Source organism: Peromyscus californicus, unplaced genomic scaffold, assembly GCF_007827085.1.
Source record: "Peromyscus californicus insignis strain IS unplaced genomic scaffold, ASM782708v3 Scaffold_18__1_contigs__length_77618521, whole genome shotgun sequence".
Lineage (NCBI taxonomy): Eukaryota > Metazoa > Chordata > Mammalia > Rodentia > Cricetidae > Peromyscus > Peromyscus californicus.
The window spans coordinates 8,608,994-8,631,911 of record NW_026294480.1 but is presented as its reverse complement, the minus strand read 5'-3'; the positions used below and the strand labels follow the sequence as shown (position 1 = coordinate 8,631,911).

Below are 22,918 nucleotides of genomic sequence, written 5' to 3'. Positions count from 1 at the left end.
CTGCCCCTCAGGCACTGGGGTACGGTGCTACAGGTCTGAAAGCTGGGTTTACTGGAAGAGGCAGGATGGGGCTAGGAGAGCAAAGGCTTACCAAAATTCTAATCTTTCCTTTAAAACAATAAAAGAGAGAAGGAGAGAGAAGGCTGGAGGGTGGAGAGGAAACAATCCCTTCATAAAAGTCAAGGTGAAACAAGATCTTGATGATTGGAGGTAATTGATGAATTGTTTTAAAAATGAAGGACTGGCCTATATTCACATGCATGCACACATGCACACGCGCACACACACACACACACACATGCATGCATGCATGCACACACATGCACACCCACGTGTGCACACACACCATTTTAAAATAATAAAAGGAAGTCTGTTTTTTAAACAGGGGTGGAAAGATAAGTGGTTGATCAAAAGTTTGTACTGTTCTTGTAGAAGACCCAGGTTTGGTCCCAAGCACCTGTATCTAGCGGTTCTCAACCACTGGAACTCTAGTTCCAGGGGAATATGATGTCTCTGGCCTATGTGGGCACCTGGACTTGTGTGCACATACCCCACCCCTCCCCCAAACAAACATATAACTTGAAAATAAATGTGTTTTACAAATGAAGAGCTGGGTTTAGTGGAACCAGCCCATAATCCTGGTTGCTCAAGAAGCTTTGGTAGGACAACTGTTAAGTTGAAGGTCAGCTGGGCAATGCAGTGGGACCATGTCTCCAAAGAACAAAAGGGCTGTGGGTGTGGCTCAGTGACCCTCCAGCTGTTCCTCAGTTCTCCAATTCCTAAGGGCAGGGGAGCTGGAGAAACAGCTTGGTATTAAGAGCACGTTCTGCTCTCCCGGAGGATGAAGTTTGGCTCCCAGCATCCACGTCAGGCTCCCAGCACCCACGTCAGGCAGTCCACACCAGCCAGGGTCCCACCCCATGGTTTCATTTCTGTTGCTGTGATGAAATGCCCTGACAAAAGGCAATTTGGGGGAGAAGGGGTTTATTCCGCTGACAATCCTGAGTCAGAGTTTATCACTGAGGAGAAATCGAGGCCAGAATTCAAGCAGCTAGTCACATCACATCCACAGTCAAGAGCAGAGAGAATGAATACATGCTTTCAACTCAGCTCACTCTTTCTACATTCACACTTCAGAACCCACACCGAGGGAATGGTGCCACCCACAGTGGACTGGATCTTCCTATGTCAATTAATGTAACCAAAACAACCCCCACCTGCTGTGGGATGGTCTGTATGTCAAATGTGTTGCTGATTGGTCAATAAATAAATCACTGATTGGTCAGTGGCCAGGCAGGAAGTATAGGTGGGACAAGGAGGAGAAAAAACTGGGAAGTGGAAGGCTGAGAGAGAGAGAGACACTGCCAGCCGCCATGATGAGAAACAGCATGTAAAGATACTGGTAAGCCACGAGCCATGTGGCAAGGTATAGATTAATAGAAATGGATTAATTTAAGCTGTAAGAACAGTTAGCAAGAAGCCTGCCACGGCCATACAGTTTGTAAGCAATATAAGTCTCTGTGTTTACTTGGTCGGATCTGAATGGCTGTGGGACTGGCGGGTGAGAGAGATTTGTCCTGACTGTGGGTCAGGCAGGAAAACTCTAGCTACAAATGGCGCCCAACATGGGGCAAGAGTTTCCACCTAAAAACTAAAAAAAAAGATTCTAAAACGGAGCTAAAAACAGCTTCCTAATTGTCTCTCTCAAATGAGCGGCAGCTGCCGGTTTGAGCTACTGGTGGGTTTCTGGTATGCGCACGCGCTCGACCTGCCGTATGGCGGGAACAAGGCCTCAGCAAATGGCACATTAAGCTGCGTGGTGGATTTAGCCTTTGCTAGTACAAAACAAAAAAAGAGGTTTCTGGGCTACACGCTGCTTGGATAAAAGCATAGACCCACGATAGCTCCCAGAGCTGGTGGTAAACCATCACCATGTTGGGAAGTTGAGGTGGGCAGAGCCAGCAGCCACAGCTGCTGCAGCTTAAAGCAATAGATTCACAATAAGACAGATTCAGATGTAATAGTTTACAATGTGTGTAAAAGATACGTAGGCTTAAAAGAGACAAAAAAGGTGATATATACAGTTATAGAAACAAATACATAGTTTTAAAAAATAAAGTCTTTAAAGAGACAGTAAAATTAATATAAAAATAAGCCACGTGAAGATAAATATTACACAGAGAATCTGGATTGTGTTGTCTTTGGGATTTTTAACTGCAAAAAAACATTTGATTGTAAAAGCTGTTAAGTTATGCCAAAATGTATATTTTAAAGGTACCTTGACTTCAAAATTTGGATATAAGGATATGTTGCTTTGGAAAGGAGATTCTGCTTTTGCTCCCACAGAAAGCCAGAGGCTATGGATTTGTTCCAGATTAAGATACATCAGGTTTGACCAGCCAAGAACCCCTGAAAGGTGACACCAAGGCCCAGATGATCCAACATCCAGAATGGTTTCAAGGCAACTGGCTCAGACGATACAGCCTCACGGACTACTCCATGATCCTAAAGTTTTCTTTGTGTCCCCATAAGATACAGCACCCCCCTCCAGCAGGAAGTAGTAAGAGAAGCTATGCCCAAATTCCCAAATATACCAAGCTGACTTTGGAGATGTGTAAAGGTTAAAACCTTCCTTTTTAAGAAAAGAAAAGGGGAAGTGCTGTGGGATGGTCTGTATGTCAAATGTGTTGCTGATTGGTCAATAAATAAATCACTGATTGGTCAGTGGCCAGGCAGGAAGTATAGGTGGGACAAGGAGGAGAAAAAACTGGGAAGTGGAAGGCTGAGAGAGAGAGACACCGCCAGCCGCCATGATGAGAAACAGCATGTGAAGATGCCGGTAAGCCACGAGCCATGTGGCAAGGTATAGATTAATAGAAATGGATTAATTTAAGCTGTAAGAACAGTTAGCAAGAAGCCTGCCACGGCCATACAGTTTGTAAGCAATGTAAGTCTCTGTGTTTACTTGGTCGGATCTGAATGGCTGTGGGACTGGCGGGTGAGAGAGATTTGTCCTGACTGTGGGCCAAGCAGGAAAACTCTAGCTACACCCGCCCGCCTCCCAGACATGCTCACAGGTCAACCTGATCTAGACAACCCTTCACTGAGACTCTTGGCTCAGCTGATTCCAGACCAGTGGTTCTCAACCTTCCTAATGCTCTGAACCTTTAACACAGTTGCTGCTACTTCATAACTGTAATTTTGCTACTGTTGTGAATGGTAATTGTAAATATCTGATATGCAGGGTATCTGATATGGGACCCCTGTGAAAGGGTCATGTGACCCCTAAGGGGTTCGTGACACACAGGTTGAGAACCGCTGTTCTAGATTGTGTAACGTTGACAAACTTGGCCATTGTACTAGTTCCATACTTGACATCTTGGTGGAAAATGGAAATGAGCCCAGTACGCCATGAGGACCGTGCAGAGCTGTGAGAGTTCCACAGAACTCATAGCCAGACCAAGAGGAAAGGTTAAAGTCGCAATCTCCACAGTGTCGCCCTAGTCTTGCATGGCGATCTGAAGGAGAACGGTCCCCCAGAGGCTCATGTATTTGAATGCTGGACCACAGTTAGTGGAGCTGTTTGGGAAGGGTTAGGAAGTGTGGCCTTGTGGGAGGGGGTGTGTCCCTGGGGACAGGCTTCGAGGTTGCAAAGGGCAGAGAATAAAGAATAAAGCCTGAGATTGGATGGCATGGTGACCAGTGTTCCGTGGGGACCTGGTGAGTGCAGATTAGGAAAGGTGTTAAGCGAGGGGAAGGAGTTCTCTCTCACACACACTGCCAGCAGCAATTTCTAGATAATGGTTGAAATTAAGAAATCAAGCAGATAAGAGGGCTCTGGCCTCCCTGGAAAACCACGACAGCCTCACTTTCCTATTTTACACTTGAAATTTGAAATGCCTTTGTACCCCTCTAAAGTCATCTTGTGGGGGTCCGTGGTGCTGCCACTGGAGTGGCTCCTGGTGGGGGGGCCCCCCATGACATCTGCTAGGAGAACCTCTGAGACCCAGGCCCTCGGAGTGGGTCCCCTAATCGGGACACTAGCATGTGACACTTGGTGACAGGCCCAGACTGTTAAAACACAAACTCCAAGCTCAGGGCCTGGCAGTCAGTGTTTTAACCAGCTCTGTATTAAACTGTGGGTGGATTAACCAGCACAGGGCCTGGCAGTCAGTGTTTTAACCAGCTCTGTATTAAACTGTGGGTGGATTAACCAGCACAGGGCCTGGCAGTCAGTGTTTTAACCAGCTCTGTATGAAACTGGGTGGATTAACCAGCACCGGGCCCTGCAGTCAGTGTTTTAACCAGCTCTGTATTAAACTGTGGGTGGATTAACCAGCACAGGGCCTGGCAGTCAGTGTTTTAACCAGCTCTGTATTAAACTGTGGGTGGATTAACCAGCACAGGGCCTGGCAGTCAGTGTTTTAACCAGCTCTGTATTATACTGTGGGTGGATTAACCAGCCCAAGTTCTGCAGAGGCAGGAGCCAGGCTGAGAATGCACCATGGGGTTAAGGCAGCCTCCAGCATTTCCAAAACCAACTAGGGAGAAAATCTTCATCAAGCTGAGACAATTAAGACCAAAAAAGGGGGGCTGGGGAGATCAGAGGTGGAGGGTTTACCTAGTATGCACATAGGAGGCCCTGGGGTCACCCCCAGCACCAACAGGGCAGGGAATGGGGAGACAGACGGCCAACCCAAGGAAAAGCATTTCAATTTACATTTTAACGGTAAGCCTCCTCCCCGCTGCCTCCTGGGCAATTTGCAGAGCGAGAAGCCTGGGCTGGCAGCAGCATGTGGGGGGCCTGGGGGTGGGGCAGAGGTGGGAGTGGGGCAGGGGGCGGGGCATGGTGGGGCAGAGGGGGTGGGGCAGGGTGGGCAGAGGGGGTGGGGCAGAGGGGGTGGGGGGGCAGAGGTGGGAGATCAGGGTGCAATAACAGAAGCGGGGGGGGGGGGGGGATAAAGAATGGATTTTCCTTTTTAAACCAAGAAACGGTTATTCAGCCGTCAGGCACTAACTACAGTTGCCTCCACTGAGCTGTCGCACAGACCATGGACCGTCTGTGGTCAAGAACAGCTGTCAGTACAGCCAACACAAATCTACAGGCGTCCTGGAAACATTACAAGGGGTCTATTGTCGTTTTGAGTGGTTTGCCTTGGGTTGGTGGGTCGCTGTTTGCTTGATTTTGGGGTTTTTGTAACTAAATTGGTCGGTGTCAGTTCCCAATCCTCCAAGATGACAATTGGGGCTGAGCTGAGGCTGGACTCTGGCCAGATAAACACTCGGCATTCCTCGGAAACCTTGTAAAGTGGGTTTCTGTTCACCAGAAAAAGCCATGCCTTTCTTATTCGCTCCTCTAGCCCCCCAGCCTCCAGAGAGGGCATCTAGTTCTCTATTCACTCAAACAAGTCTCCAGCAGACCTGAGCTGAGCCCCACACTGGTTCCCAAGCTATTCCAGCTAACCTGCCCTCCTCCCCTTACGACTGGCAGGACTCTTTCCACCGATTTTTTCTATCCTCTCTGCTCCTGTAGCCCTGGCAACTGTCAGCCTTCTCCTCTCCCTGAAATGTAGCCGTGGCAGCCCCTACCCCAGATGCTTCTATCATCTCTGTTATCTACAGTAAAAAACCGTCCCCCTTAATCATGGAGTGGCCATTTCAGTGTGTGTGTGTGTGTGTGTGTGTGTGTGTCTTTAACTGCTCCCCGTGCAGACATCCAGTCTCAAGTGTGACTGTGAACTTTGCAGACAATAGCTCATGTTGCAATGTTAGAAGGTTGGACGCTCCTTCTGGGAACTGGGCAGCTGGGAGAGGAGTTCTCTTTGTTCCCACTCACCCCTTGATTGCTTACGTTTCTTTCCAAACACTGGGCATCACACTTGCATAAACAGCACACAAGATCATCCAGGCCTTGTGGAGGGTATGGTGATATTTTATTTGTATTAAAATGTTATTTGTATGTTAATAAATAAAGTTGCCCGGGGGTCAGAGCTATTAGCAAGCCATAGGAAAGCAGGGCAGTGGTGGCGTACGCTTGTAATTCCAGCACTTGGTAGGCAGAGCTGGGTAAGTCTCTGTGTGTTCAGGGATACAGCCATTATTGGATACACATGCCTTTAATCTTAATACCAATCATGGAAAACCTGGAGGCCTATACAGACAGGCCGTGAGGAGGTGGTCATGTGGTTGGGTTTACAACCAATGAGAAGGCAGGACAGGAACTCTATATAAAGACTTTAACACAGGGGTAGCTCTGGTTCGGAGAGGTAGGACCACCGCAGGAGGAAGGGTAAGGTTTTAGCTCTTAGCTCTGACCTCTTGGCTTTCTTCTTTGCATTGGTTCTGTGTTTCTTATTTAATAAGAAGGTTGGATACATCTCAGGAGGGAGGTTCACACAGTCAAGTTCATCACCCTCCACCTGCTCAACCCAGTCAGAGTCAGTGGATGTGACCATGCCTCCCACAACTCAGATCCTTTGGGACCTGGCAGCCACTTCAGCCCACCCACAAGTATTCCCAGGCTGTCTGAAGAGAGACCCCTCCTAGGTCAGCAGGTACCAACCACCCCAGGCAAAATGTGGGTTCTACCCATCTCAGCCCTCGCAGACCCCACACCACGGAAAGGAAAGAGCTGAGGCAGTGGGGAGAGGAGCAGGAAAGAGAATGCCCAGGGCACTGAGCAAATCCCACCGTATCCCCTGACCGTGGAGCACAGCTCCAGAACATCTTCTCAGGACCCAGGTCATCTGGAAATTCAAGCAGTAGAGGGCAAGCATGGTCCTATGGAGGAGACGAAGAATCCTCTGGTTGGCAGGAAGACAATGGGACTCAAAACAGAGCAGGCTATGCGGCAGAACCTCAGCTGTGTCCCCAGGACCTGAGGGCGTGCAGCCTGGAAGTCAGACATCCCAGTGGCCACAGACCATTGGTGTCCTTCCTGACGACAAGCAGAAGGGATGTGACACCTAAATGCAATGTGTGGTCCTGATGTTGCCCTGGTTTAAACACCACACAACTATTAGGGATATGGCCCTTGCCTATAAGGATGTACAGGAGGCCATGGGGATGCTGTATCTCAGTTTGGGGGCACATACTCCAACTGTGTCCATGTTATGCTTCTTGGGTGCAGCAGTGATAGGCATACCCCTGTCTTGGGAGATGCTTGCTGAAGCATGGGGGTGCTGTGGATATCGCTCTGTATAAATAAAACACTGATTGGCCAGTAGCCAGACAGGAAGTCTAGGTGGGACTAACAGAGAGGAGAATTGAGGGAACAGGAAGGCAGAGAGGGAGACTGCCTGGAGCCGCCGCCAGGACAAGGAAGATATAAGGTACCAGTAAGCCACGAGCCACGTGGCAAAGTATAGATTAATAGAAATGGGCTAAATATAAGAGTAAGAGCTAGACAATGATAGGCCTGAGCTAACAGCCAAGCAGTTTAAATAATGTAAGCGTCTGTGTGTTTATTTTATAAGTGGGCTCCGGGACTGGCGGGACTTGGTGGGACCCGGAGAGAAAAACTCTCCAGCTACATGGGGGTAGGTGACTTTCAGATGGGATGAGAGCTAATCTCTGTTGTCAACTTGACTGATTTTGGAATGACCTAGGATACACAGCCCCCACTATGCTGTAAGGATGCTCCTAGAGAGTTTTAACTGTGGAAAAAAGACCCACCCCGAATGTGGGTAGCACTCCTCTATTATGTAGAGACCCTGACTGCATAAGAAGAGAGATAAGTGTCAGCTGTTCGATTCCTGACTGTGGCGTTGTGACCAGTGACCCGAGTCCCCGCCACCACAGCCAAAGATGCTCTCCACCCCATGCTCCCCTCCCCCACCCCCACGATGGACTGCACCTTCCAACCACAGAGCTCAAATAAATCCCTCCTTCCGGAAGTTGCTTCTGTGGGGCAGTTTGTCACGGCCGTGAGAAGAGTTAATAATATGGGCAGTCAGAAAACACAAAAGGCAACCGGCAAAATCACCAGCTGCCAGCAGGTCTTTGGTTCTTTTCTTTGAACTGTTCTGGATTTCTCACAATAAAGCTTTGGGGAGCACTCCCTTGCCAGCTCAGGAGCGCTAATCGAAGCTGTGGGAACTGGCATAAGAACAACAACAACATTAAAAAAAAAAAGGTGCAATGCAGGTACCGTGAAGCATTTCCCCGCGCAGAGAGAGGGTGGTGGACTGAAGACGGATGGGCTGCTCCACTCCACAGGTGAGGGTGAATGCCGGAGGGCTTGAGAACAAAACAGGCAGACAGAGATTCCAGAAGCAGCTGGAAACTGTCTCCTGAAGTAAACACACACCCAAGAGGAGTCCAAACAAGCACACAGAGGAGCTGAGATGGGTGATAGTAAGTTTCTGTGGGCTTTTAAAAGATTTATTTATCATGTTTTAGTTTACGTGTGTAACTGTTTTATCTGTCCGCATGTATGCATGTGTGCTGCATGCATGCCTGGTGCCCACTGAGGCCAGAAGAGGGTGCCAGATCTCCTAGAACTGTAGTGAAAGACAGTCATGAGATGCCATGTGGGTGCTGGAAACTGTATCTTGGTTTCCAATGTCAAGCATGAAGGATGGATGACATTTCCAGGTATCAACAAACTAAAAATAAAGCCGGTGGGACTCCAACTACTCCTTCCAACACCTGGGATGGAAGAAAGTGGAGAGGAGGGAGGGAGGGAGGGAGGGAGGGAGGGAGGGAGGGAAGGGAGGGAGGGAAGGAAGGCGGGAGAGAGAAGCCAGGGGAGAAGAGCAGGAGGGAGGGGCAGCCAATATTATTACACTCAGTCAAGGTGTTGCTCACAGGTATACAGACCAGAAACATTTCAAAAGGCAAGAATTCAGAGAGCATCCCACGGGCATTAAAAACTGACATGCAAATCATCAAATCAGAAAAGCGATCTCCTCCTCACAGTCTCCCACTGTTGATCTCACCCATGTCCATGCCCCCGCCATCCTTAACCTCCATCAACCCCATGCGTGTTTCTGGTGCTGGGACCTCCGTGTTGGTTATACCAGCATTCCAAACAGAACCAATGCTTCTCCAGCCCCCTGCTTCTTGCTTTTTCACTCTTCACGGTCAGTACTGGCCCCTGGCAAGACAGACACCCGAAAGCCCGGACTCCTACTTCATTCATCACCCACAGTACCACCACCGACAGCTCTGCTCCAGGCACCCAGCTCTCCTTCCCCTGTGGACTCTCCCTGCATTATGTCACTTGGAATCACCCTGCTGGGCACTGAGAGGCCCAGCCCCTACCTTCCTAGCAGGATTCTCCAAACCACACGACCTACACCATCCCTGGTCCCCTCATTCCTGAGACCCATTCCTGTACCTCCATCCCAGCCCCAGGCTTTGAGACACATTAGCTAAGGTTTAAGCTCATGTGTTCTGAGCCCTGGCCCTGCGCCCAGGCCAGATGAAATGTTCCCGTTCCATACACACAGCACACCCTTCCCCAATGCCTGAGCAGCCAGTGCTAAGCTCTGTGTCTATTTCTCTGTCCTGTGAGCTGGAGAATGAGTCAAGGCAGGGTGGCCCCTCACGTCTGAGCCCTTGATCCCTGACACAGTGCCTGACCCACAGGATATCCTGTGTGAGGGTTGTGATCACCAAAACCTACCACCACTGTGACTGGTTAGTTTTAACTGTTAACTTGACACAATCTATAATCACCTGGGGGAAAAGTCCCAGTGAGGGATTGTCTAGGTCAGGCTAGCCTGTGGGGGGATGATTAATTAACATAATTAATTATGTTGATTGGTATAGGAAGACCCAGTCCGCCGTGGGCGGCACCACCCCCTGCGTATAGGTCTTGGATTGTATAAAAGTAGATAAACGGAACTGAAGAGCATGCCCTGCACCCTTCTCTCTGCCCTTGCCTGCAGCTGCGATACAACGGTCTTCAGTTCTTGACTTCCTCGCTATGACAGACTGTAACCTGGAATTGTAAACTAAAACAAAACCTCTCCCCTCCCTCTAAGCTGTCTTTTGCTGGTATTCTGTCACAGGAGCAGAAATTAAACGAGGACAGTGGCGCGCTCACACGCCCGCTGCTGGGAGCTGAGACATGGCCTTCCAAAGCCTGGGACTCTAACCATCGAGATCGAGTTCCCACTCTAGAACTGGGAGAGGAAAAGGGGGTGTTCCGGCACAGTCCCTGGCCCTAGCGATCTCGGGAGTTTCTCCACCATGTGTATCTGGACTGGCCAATGTGGTGCGCAGACTACCCCCACTAGGACAGACGGGAGGGCAAGTGCCAGTGTTACTGGGCTCCCCTGTGTCCCCTGATGAGACCCACCCAGAGTGGATCCTGGGAAGCAAGAAGGGGCAGCAGAGGTTTCTTCTCTTCAACAGCAGACACTTCTGCCAACATCACCACACTTGGGGCACTCTCTCCAGCCTCAGAGCCTTGAGTCCAGTTCCCATCTGCGCTGGACAGTTTTATATCAACTTGACACAAGCTAAAGTCATCTGAGAGGAGGGAGCCTCAGTTGAGAAAATGCCTTCATAGGATCAGGCTGTAGGCAAACCTGTAGGACATTTTCTTAACTAGTGATTCATGTGGGAGAGCTCAGTCCATGGTGGGTGATGCCATCCCTGGGCTAGTGGCCCTGGGTTCTATAAGAAATCAGGCTGATCAAGTCAGGGGAAGCAAGCCAGTAAGTAGTGTTCTTCCATGGCCTCTTATGAGCTCCTGCCTCCGGGATCCTGCCTTGTTGGAGTTCCTGTCCTGATTCCCTTCAGTGATGTACAGTGGTATAGGAGCTTAAGACAAAACAACCCTTTCCTTCCCAGGTTGTTCTGGGCATGGTGTTTCATCATAGCAGTAGTAACCCTAAGACGCCACCCAAGCTGCCCGGCACTCCTTCAGGACGCACAGGCCTCTTCTTCCTGGCTTAGCCATAGGCAGCTGGGTTACAACTAAGAATGTGACTTATGTCCCTCTTGGTGTCTTTGGGGACAGGTTCCAGGACCCTTGTGGATTCAAAGCCCTCAGGTTCTCAAGTGCCTCATATAAATGATGTAGCAGAGGCTGGAGACATGGCTCAGAGGTTACGAGTACTTAATGCTCTTCCAGAGGACAAAGGTTTGTTTTCAGTGCCCGCATGGTGGCTCAGAACCAGTAATTCCAGGCCCAAGGGATCTACCGCCCCCTTCTGGCCTCCATGGGCACTGCATGTGCATGGTGCACAGACATACAAGCAGGCAAAAATACCCATACAGATAAAGTAACAATAATTTTTAATTTTTTATAACCTACACACGTCCTCTTGTGTGCTTAAAACATCTCGTTACCTACAATAACTAATACAGTATAAATATAACATAAATATTCATTACACTGTGTTTTACGTAAATAACGACAAGGAAAAATGTCTATGTGTTTTAGTGCGGACATACTATTTTTATCAGAGTGGGTTTTGTTGCTGTTGTTTGTTTCACTCACGATCAAATCCAGGGCCTTATACTGGGTTAGCAAACACTTTACCACTGAGCTCTTTATAAGCCCTGCTCCAGATCCAGTTTAAAGAATGTATTTTTTTTTTTAACCAATGTTGAATCTGCAAATGGGAAATCTCAGGATACAAAAGGCTGACGGTGAGCTATAGAGTCTATATATGTATATGCATATATTTTTTAAAATTTGTTTGTTTGCTTATTTAGTTAGCTAGTTATTTGGAGACAGGGTCTCACATACTCCAAGCTAGTCTCCAACTCCAGATACAGCCAAGGATGACCTTGTGACCTCAAGCCTCTGACCCCACTGCATCACCTCCTGAGTGCTGACATCCCAGATAAGCACTGCCGAGACCTGGCTTGGCCAGTGCTGGGGTTGAACTCAGGGCATTCGGCACTCTGGGCAAGCATCCTACCAACTGAGCTACACCCCAGCACTCTGAACGCAGTGCAAGCAAATCCACAGGAGCCGCCGCACATTTGTGGGGTGCGTGTATTAACTTCCAGAGATGACCGTGACATGCACTTAGAACCACATGCACACGACTCTTACTAATTCCGTCTCGCTCCGTTACATGAATTCTCTGAAGCTCAGAGAGCTGTCCCCGGCGTTTATAGGTAACGTGCAAGGTCACCTTCGCAATGTACCTAATTATATAACTGTCAGTAAAGCATGTGACTGTGACTCCTGCCCACCAGCACCATGCCACCCAGTCTCGGAGGGTGTCCGTGCCCTGAGCGGCAGGCAAGCCTGCCTTCCTGAGGTAGAGCTACGGTGGAGACACCGGCTGGTGACAGCTCCATTCTGAATCCTGCAGGAGTGGGTAAAACTGTGGTTCCAGGAGCACAGAGAGGATGTGCGCTCCCGCATTTCAGTCCGCCCCCTCCTGGCACCTGCTAGTGGCAGATCCATTGCCATGCTGGTGGCATACACCCAGGAGCCACGGGAGCCCGCCCTATCCGGCAGCACCACCCTGGAGGGAGACGAAGGCCAGCTCTTACCTGCCTGTGCAGCTGTGATGAGGGCTGTGTTCCCTTCGCTGTCCTGCCAGTTGACGTCAACGTGGGGACACTCTGCTAAGGCCACCACAGTATCCACAAAGCCATGGTAGCACGCCACAATAAGGCCAGTCTAGGAATGAAGAGGGGAAATGGGTCAGAGGCACAGAGTCCAAGCATCATCAGTGAGCTCTGGGGACCCTTGGGGGAAGAGCTGTCCTCCAGGAAGCTGGAGGAGAGGCAGCAAGTACCTCAAGTCCCCAGGTCTCAGTATGTTCAACTCTGCACATGAGCAGAGTCCATCCCCATGAGGCATAATGTGTAGGGACATCAGTGAATGGCTGGACCTCTGCCCTCAGGAGTGTTTCCCTCTGATGGGAAAGAAAGTGCACACATGTGCATGCACATGCACGCACACCACACAAACACACACACACACACACACACACACACACACACACACACACACACACTGCCAGCTTCATGTGCATTAGATGGCAGTGTGGAGCAACACAGGATGTGAGTGTGCGGCAGGATCCAGGGTCTGAGCAGACTCACACGGAGTGTTTGCACCCAGTTTTGAAGGACACAAAGGGACACGAGCCAATAGAACAAGGACAGGAGGCAACTTGGGCAGAAAAATGACAGGAGCAAAGCCAGACCTAGGCATGTCCATGAGGGGACTCCCAGGTGGCCCAGAGGCTGGGGCAGAGTGAACTGAGGGGGTGGTACCCAAGCCGACTGGGCAGCCAAGAGCTGGAGCACTTTGGACAGTTGGTGGTCAATTTTCAGTATTAACTATGTATGCTGGGCAGAAATTGGCTCCAGGAGACCAGAGGAGCATGTGGTGTGGAGGCTGAGTAGGGGACAGTGGCCCAAGGTGGAGCCAGCCATGGGTAGGAGATGTGTATGGATTCTCTATCATGAAGATAGATTTACTGTTAGGGTGGACTCGGGGTGTGTGAGAGGAACACAAGAACTGAGATGATGCCAAAGTCTCATCCTGAACAACTGAGTGGGCATGTCCACCATCAAACCAAGACAAAGCTCTCAGGACAAGTATTTTAAAAGGCAGCCATGCAGACCACAGCCTCCTGCATCTAAGAGGAGGGGACTATGGGACACCAGAGAGAGGTCTGTGCAGGGTGATTTTAGAGATTACTGATGAAATATTTGCCAAATTATCAAGAATATACAAGCTGGGCAGTGGTGGTACACACACCTTTAATCCCAGCACTTGGGAGGCAGAGGTAGGTGGATCTCTGTGAGTTCGAGGCCAGCCTGAGCTACAGAGCTAGTTCCAGACAGCCAAGGCTACACAGAGGAACCCTACCCTGTCTCAAAAACAAAAACTAACAAAAAAGAACAGATAACAAGAAGAACCTTCTCCACTGCCAGTGGGAATGTAAGCTACTGCAGCCACTATGGAAATTGGTGCAAAATTTCCTCACAAAATTTAAAAACAGAGATACCATCTGATCCAGCTTTACCACTCCTGAGTGCATGCCCAAAGGACTCAGCGTCAGCACCTGACAGAAATCGCTGCACATCAATGTTATGCAGTGCTATTCACAGTAACTAAGACCTAGTCTATATACCCACCAACCCACGGATAGATGAGAAAATACGGTACAGGGGGTAGAGAGACGGATGACTAGTAAGGCTCCCAGCCCCCACATGGTCCTTAATATTACCTATAACTTCAGTTATGGGGGCTTCCACGCCCTCTTCGGGCCTCTGGAGGCTTCTACACATATATGGTTCCCATAAACTCAAGCACATACATGCACATAAGAGATAAATCTTTTTTTTTTTTTTTTTTTCGAGACAGGGTCTCTCTGTGTAGCTTTGCGCCTTTTCCTGGAACTCGCTTTGGAGACCAGGCTGGCCTCGAACTCACAGAGATTCACCTGCCTCTGCCTCCCGAGTGCTGGGATTAAAGGCATGCGCCACCACCGCCCGGCTTGAGATAAATCTTTAAAAAAATAGAAAGAAAATGTGGTACACATACATAATGGAATTTTATCCAATCATAAAGAGGAACAAAAATACGTCATTTGAAGAAAAATGAACAGAACTTGAGAGCTGTGGTTTGAAAGGAAATGGCCCCCAAAGGGAGTTGCACTATCAGGAGGTGTGGCCTTGCTGGAGGAAGTGTGTCACTGTGGGGGTGGGCTTTGAGGTCTCTTTTGCTCAAGGTTCCCTCACTGTAACAGTCAGTCAACTTCCTGTTGCCTCTGAGTCAAGACGTAGGACTCTCAGCTCCAGCACCATGTCTGCCTGCATGCTGCCATTCTCCCCACCATGATGATAATGGACTGAACCTCAGAATCTGTGAGACCCCTCAATTAAATGTTTTCATTTATAAGAGTTGCAGTGGTCATGGTGTCTCTTCACAGCAATAAAACCCAAACTAAGACAAGAGCATCATGCTAAGTGAAATAAACCAGACTCAGAAAGACAAGTATGGTATGTGTTCTCTCATATGCAGGATCTGGGTTTCAAATGAACACACACACACACACACACACACACACACACACACACACACACACACCATTAAAGTGGAAAGGACCCTAAAGGGACAGATGGGAGACAGGAGAGAAGAAAAGTAATAGGAAAGACAAATATTACATTTTTCTCATATGCAGAACCTATCTATATAAAGATTACAATAGCATTAATTACATATATTATATAATCTCAGACATAAATGCAGAAGGCAGACCATTTGTGGAGTCAGAAAGTGGGCAAGAGAGGGTAATAGGACTCAGCACAGAGCTGGTTCTCAATACATATCAATTGAAAAAATTCTTCAAAAGAGTATATGACATTAGTGTCATACATAGCTACGCTGACATGGGTAAACTGTCCCTGTGTCCTCTGGTCCTAACAGGGGACAGCATTTGGAGTTATTATCCAACACCTCTGTTGAGTAAGTAGGTGGGTGGTGAGGTCCACCCCAGGAATCTGAGCTTCACCCCAGGAATCTGAGCTCCTTGGCTTCTGGCAAAATGAAGAGGGACACTTTGACCAGCTGGCATTTCCATGACAGCAGGTGAGATGAGAAGGAGAGAGGAGAGAGAGATGTCATTCTGCAGGGTGCTTCCAGCAGCAATAGCAAGTGCAGACACCCTGAAGCCAGGCACAGGCATCTTACATCTGCATGCTCTATCCCACCAGCCCTCTGAGAACAGACCTATCGCCTACTTTCACAGGATGAACACTGATGCCTGCAGCTAAGACCTTCCTGGAGAGGCTACTTGGAGAGGGACACGGAGTGGTAGAATACAAGGCTACATGCTGGCTTTCAAGTCTCCAGTGTCCCAATCATCAGTCATGAGGGAAAGGGGCTGCTATGTGTTGTCAGTGGAAATTAATCCATCCTCTGACTGGGGCAGGTCACTCCTGAGCCCATGGATGATGATTTTAATTTTTCCTACTGGGCCCTGAGCCACAGCCCTCTCTACGCAGAGTCTATTGAAATCTTTGGTGAGCCAAAGCAGTAACAGCACGGAACCACCAGGCCACCAACCTACAGACAATCCAGCCTGTGATGACAGTAAGCCAGAACCTAAGGAGGCCCCAGGAAGGCTGCTCTTACAAAATGGTCTCTGCCACCCCCAGCAAGGAGGGGGAACAGGAGTAAGAAGAGCAGGAAGAGCAAGAGGAGGAAGGGGAGGAGGAGGAGAGGGAGGAGGAGGAGAGGGAGGAGGAGGAGAGGGAGGAGGGAGGAGGAAATGTCAAAATCCTAACCATGAGTTCCCTAGAACGTGGCCCCAGAGCCGACAAGGTTCTTGTAGATGTGACTGGTAGGATGAAGTCAAATCCACTGTGGTGGACGCCCTTATAAACAGAGGAACAGCCTGGAGAGGGTCACGTAAAAACGCAGGCAGAGGCCGGAGTGATGAGCTTTCCAGCCAAGAACACCACGAATCCCTGGAAGCCACCAGGGCTGGAAGAAGCAGGAAGGACGCGTAGAGGGTATTCTCTATCAACACCACAGTTCCAGAGTGCTGGGCTACCAAACTGCAGGACAATAACTCCCTGTTGCCCGAAGCTAATATAAGGCCAAACTTAACCTGGGAGAGATAAGGTGTATATCTGTCACCTCTCTTCTAGGGCTGTGGCAGTGACCGCCATGGTGCAGGAGAAATGTCCACCTCTGAGTGGCTATTATCACTTCGTTGTAGGAGAAATTTGGAGAGGAGTTTTAGTGGGGCTGTTTGCAGTCTCCTGAATTTGTCCTTTCAAGTCCACTTAGCACAATTATTCTCCAAGGAATTCATGCACCTGGCCACCCCTGTGCATTTCCATAGGAGTAAGCTTGTCCCCGGTCCCTGGGGTCTAGGCCAACCACCTGCTCACCCACGAGAGGCATGCGACCGAACAGGCCCAATGAGAAACAAGAGAGGTTGAGCAGATGCTGCATGAAGATGGCTCTTGGCTATGGCTAGTGTGTGTGTGTGTGTTTGGGGGTGGAATTAGCAGGCACGGGGTCTAACTGCCATTGTGACCCTTGAAGGGGAAAGGCTGTTGCTGAAGGCAGCTTCCGCCAAGGCGAAGACACAGAGCCCAAGCTATCAGGTGCAGTGTGAGCAGTTGCATCCAGCCTCCCTGCCTGGATGGTCCTGGACTTTCCACTCGGGGGCAAAGTCCACTTTTGCTGTTCATAAAATTTGTTGTTGCCGCTGCTTCAGGAGGTAATAGCTAACATCAATTCAAAATGGGTGTGTGGCAGTTTCAAGGGAAAGGTTCTTAATTCGTTCACAGACTTGCTGCATCCACTGGACCACCATGACGTTAGAGTCACCATCAGATCTATGCTAGACCCTCCCAGGTCTGTGACTCACAAGGAAAGGACTCCAGTTTTGGAACTCAGTGATATTCTCTCATGTGTCTGAGGAATTACAAAACCATGACTTAGTTTCGTCAGTAGACCAAGTGAGAGGTAGATTAAGGGAGCAGGAATTCCATGCTGCCCTTTGAAAATGTATAAGCAAAACATTCAGGCATGACATCTTCATACACACACACACACACACACACGCACAGGCACACGCACACTTTGGAGAAATGTTTTGGGTAGGCAACTCAAGAAAGCACCAATGTGAGATCCAGTTCAAGGAGACACCTCTTTGTCCCCAAAGGCTTTACCTGGAGGGACTGGTGCTATAGACAGACTGCCTGTCTGCTGCTCTCCTGACATGGCCACCAGCAGTCTGCCTTCAAGTCACCTGTGAACTCATAACCCACATTATGATGACATCAGAAGGTGGGACCTTTGGGAGGTGACATATCACGAGGACAGCACTATGACAAATGGGATTAGTGCCCACAGGATAGGGACCCCAGACAACTCTCCAGATCCTTTTCCAGCAGTCAAGGACACAGACCTCTGACTTCCACAGACTACAAAACTGCAAAGGACGAAATTTCCACTGTCTGTAAGTCACACGGTCCACAGTGTTTTGTTACAGCAACCTCAGCTGACCAAAACACTTCTCATGGCAAAGCCTCGGGGTTACCTTCCCTGACACACAGATTAATAGTCACCTAATGCAGGCTCCTGGGAGCCAGATTTGATGATTAAGCCTCTCTCAGCACAGCTAAGGCATGCTCTGCTGTACGGAGGGTGCCAAGTTTAAGTTCAGAGCAATCCCACAGTGGCCCAGCACTGTTACAACCAGATTTCCAATAAAAATGTTACTTATGAGTTGGCCATGGTGGCATATTGCTGTATCTCAGCATTTGGGGGGTGGAGGGCGGAGGCAGCAAGATCTCAAACCCAAAGCCAGCTTGAGCTCCAGGGCCAAACCAATTCAAAACGACAGAAAAAGAATGAATTTTCATAAGGTACCTTTCCCGTTATCATAATAAATTGCCCTGCCAAAAGAATATTAGATCATGTGCCCACGTGTTTCAAGCTCTAAGAAATAATATTGGTGTTTTAAACTGACATCCATACAACAGCATAATCAACTCCATAAAGGCTGCCTGATACTCTCTGGCTGATACAGTTTTTGAAATAGGTCATCCATACTTTAAAAAGTAAAATTTTTTCAGCTCTTTAATTTTAAAGAGAAAGAGCCCAGAGCGCTACAGAAGGGCTAGAAGAGCGAGGTGCTGGAGTTGGCAGTTTTCCTGCCGACCTGGTCACTGCACCGACTCCTCCGTCCTCCTCACTCAACCGTCGGTTCACCATTGCACAAATGAGCTGGAACGTTCTGGGCACCACCTGGGAGCCCCCGGAACTCATCCCGAACATCTCTGGGTGGAAGCATCACTCTAGCACTTGACAATTTCCTGACTTAGAAATCAGATGTACTGCACATGCTCTAACTTCCTCTTTACATACTTACATGCATGCATGCACACATGCGCACACATACACACACACACATACATACACACACACACACACACACACACACACACACACACACACACACACACACACAGAGTTTTTCTTCAAAGTGAAAGAAGATTCTTTGCCATACCTTCTGGCCTTTTTCCATCACCAAAAGCACCCCTGAAAACAACTCGTGAATCTAGAGGATTACACTCACAGTAACTGAACAAAGCCCTTCTGCTTCTCCTTTAGGAGTATATAGGACCTGGTGATGTCTGTGGGCCTAAGGTTTGCTGCACTTGGGAGCTGATGCTCCTAAGAGTCATCCATGCAGCATGTCTGGATTAAAGGAACAGATAGAGACTACCAGCTTTGTACATACAACCCATCTGCCCTTGAGAGAAGTCCGAGGTGGCAGCTGTCATTGCTGCCCCCAACAGGATCCTCCTCCTGTAAATACTCGGTTCTGTAGGTGATTATATGACTCTTGGGGTCCCTGGGTCTTGACCAGCCCGTCTCTCGTTCTCCTGGAACCACTGTCACCGTGATGCTAACACTGAGGGGTCTGTTCCACCCACCACCTGAAGAAGAGTTCCCAGAACAGGAAACAGGCTTGGGTGACAGCAGCCTGATGTTTGGTCACAACTGAAGACTGCCAGAGAAAAGGGGGTGACTAAACACAGGGGTTCAGGATGAAACAGCAGGAGGCAGGAAGCAATGACGCTCATCTTCTGCCCCAGAGCCTTGGTGACTATGCAAAACCAAGACCTTCATCACCTACCTTCTTGGGCACTGGTCCAAAGACCAGCATAGCCACATTAGAAACTCTAGTTCACTTTCCAGAATGAATTGGGAGCTGCTCATGAGGCCCCACCTCTAGCTGAGGACCTACTGATCACTGAAGGCTTCTGGGGAAGAAGAGTCCATTTTTCTTCAGGGATGTCGGCCTTGGTAGGCTGCCTATGCCCTGCAGATGGCCCTACATCCATGCACATGAGGCAGCTCAGTGTGTTACATGAAAGAAGAGGACACGAAGTTGGGAGGGGTGTAGAGTAGGAAAGGTGGGAGGAGTTATAGGGTGAATATGCTAATATACATTGTAACATGACTGAAGTTCTCAAAGAACAAAAAATAATTTTTTAAAAAAATTCGTGTTTAACTAGTTTAGATCCTGTCTTGACTGAAGAGTGTCAGTGCCCCCACGTTATTGTGATTTTAGTTTGCCATGGATATCCCTCTGTATGCTGTGAATATGTTGCTCTGATTGGTTAATAAATAAAACACTGATTGGCCAGTAGCCAATATTGGCCAGAAGTAGTAGATTGACGGGACAAGCAGAGAAGAGAATTCTGGGAAGAGTCAGGAGTCTCCAGCCAGACACAGAAGAAGCAAGATATAAAGATACCGGTAAGCCACGAGCCATATGGCAAGGTATAGATTTATAGAAATGGGTTAATTTAAGATGTAAGATCTAGTGAGCAAGAAACCTGAGCCATTAGGCCATACAGTTTTAATTAATATGAGCCTTTGTGTGTTTATTTGGGTCTGAGTGGTTGTGGGCCCGGGTGGGACTGGAGAAAACTCCAGCTACATTAGTTTGCACTGTCCCAATTTAGAGTAAGATTGAACATCTTCAATGTCTGTCGGCTATCTGCATTTCCAGCTAATAAACAGTTTATTTATATCCTTTGTCCATTTCCTGTTGGCTGGCTTCTTTACCTTTTCCTCATTGATCAGACTAAGTTCTTTTTGACTGGGTTTCTTTGTGTAACAGCCCTGGCTGTTGCTTTGGAACTTGCTTTGAGACCAAGCTGGCCTCAAACTTACAGAGATCTACCTGCCTCTGCCTCCCGAGTGCTGGGATTAAAGGTGTGCACCACCAGGCCCAGCTCAGGCTAAGTTCTCTCTGTATTCAAAGTCAGCACTGTCCATGAGAAATAGAATGGGTGCCACCAGTGAATGTCATATAAAATGTTCAAATGGCCCTATTGATAAAAGCAATTATCCTGACAGTGTACTTTATTTAACCCAACATGTCCAGAATATTTCCATTTCAACAGCAATCAATATGGGGGGAGGGAGGAACCGATCTTCCTCCTTCCTATTTACCTTATATTTTGCCATAAAAATTTTCATTTTGATGTAATAAAATTATTAGTGTTTCCCATTATGGTAATGCTTTTTGTGATTTAAGAAATCCTGCCTGGGCTGGAGAAATGACTCAGTGGGTAAAGGCACTTGCCACGGAAGCCTAACACCCTGATAAGCCGGATTCCCCAGACCCACATAAAGGTGGGAGGACAGAACTGACTCCACAAAGTTGTCCCCTGACATCCATATGCGTGCTGTGTCACTTATACACACACACACACACACACACACACACACACACACACACACACAAAATAACTTTTTAAAGACAGAAATCCCTTCTGGTTGGGCATGGTATACACTCTTATATTCCCAGCACTCAGAAGGTAGAAGCAGGAAGATTGGGGGTTCAAAGCCAGCCACGGTCACACGAAAACCTAACAAAAATAAAAATAAAATACCTCCTTTGTCTTAAAGCACCACCAAGACACTCATACTTCATCTGGAAAGTTACAGAGTTTACTTTTAAATTTTTAGGTTTAATCCACTGTTGCCTCATTTCCTATACGTGACCTTTGTACAGATCTGGTTTTCCTTCCTCCACATGGTAAGTCAACTCTGTCATCACAGTTTGTGAACAAATTCATCTCCTGGTCAATAACACCACACCCAGGCATGTCCCAGCGTCACACAAACGCCAGAGTGCTTCCCAGCCCCCCAGACAATCCTGACTTCACACCGGAGTCTTGCTTCCTCCTCACTCTCACACTACTTCAAAATTGCTATTCCACGCATGCTAAGATTTGACCGTGTTGGAAACTTGATGTGCAAAGTGACAGTGTGAAGTGGGACACTCTCTCGAGTGTGGCCTGGCACTGGTTATATGAAGGCAGCAAGTTGAATTCTTGCTTGCTCAAGCATGCAGGCTGTTTAGCACGTCTTCATTCGGCCACAGCATGACACAGCAGGAAAACCTCTGCTGGACATGGCTCCTTCATCTAGACTCACGGCTTCCCAAAGCCAGTCACGCTTCTGATGTTTGTATGTTACTCAATGTACACAATTTGTTACAGCAGAAGGAGACGTACTCACGCAATGACCAAGATTTGGGTTTTTTTTTTTTTTAAATCAAATCATATTAGGAGTGGAAAAAGTAAACCATGCAAAGCTCCAGGCCACAGGCCATGAGAGGACAGCCCAGGAGGATGCTCAGGTGGCCAGGCAGAGGCGTTTTCTATATCTCCTAGGGAGGGACAAAGGACACAGATCTTCAGAGTCACTGACTTAATACTGTCACACTATAAACAAAAGAATTCACAGAACCTAGTGGCAAAACAAGTAGTAGGAAGTAAAACGCTGTCCAGTGTTTCTCTCTGACCCACATAACAGTCAATACAGTATTCTCAGGAATGTCTCCAAGTTCCAGTGGCGACCCCAAGGATATCGAAGATGCCAGAAACATGGGACAGTCATGAGGCAGGCTGCAGACTGAGTAGAGTGCCTCAAGAGAGACACCACAGGTGCCACAGGCAACATTGTCAGAGATGGAGCTACCCAAGCCCACCAGAATCCAGAGGATAGCAGGTGAGCCCCGACGGACAGACATGGAGCTACCCAAGCCCACTGGAATCCAGATGATGGCAGGTGAGCCCCGATGGACAGACATGGAGCTACCCAAGCCCACCAGAATCCAGATGATGACAGGTGAGCCCTGACACAGACATGGAGCTACCCAAGCCCACCAGAATCCAGATGATGGCAGGTGAGCCCTGATGGACAGACAGGGAGCTGCACATTGGTGGTCTTGCTTCAGTCAATTCCGTCCTCGCAACCCTTCTGCCCATCCCCTTCCAGATCGGGAATGCTTACCCTGTACCTTTGTATACTGAAAGTACATGTATTAGTTCCTTCTCTTTCCACTGTAACTAACCACCTGACAATAATCAACCTCAGAGGAGAGGGTTATTTTCACTTCTAGTCGAAGGAGGGATACAATCAGTTGTGGTGGGG

General features: G+C 48.5%; 1 protein-coding gene across 3 annotated transcripts in view; it reads right to left on the bottom strand.

Annotated features, from left to right (window-relative positions):
• The window catches only part of Ankrd33b (ankyrin repeat domain 33B), an 82,827-nt gene that overhangs the window by 24,035 nt on the left and 35,874 nt on the right, over window positions 1-22,918 (bottom strand). For all 3 annotated transcript variants that reach the window (XR_008219427.1, XM_052743016.1, XM_052743017.1), the window contains exon 2: window positions 12,469-12,598. Coding sequence is in view for 1 of the 3 variants with exons in the window: in XM_052743016.1 (XP_052598976.1) it covers window positions 12,469-12,598 (130 nt within the window). In the remaining 2 variants the exon portion in view is untranslated. The remainder of the gene's footprint in view (window positions 1-12,468; window positions 12,599-22,918) is intronic.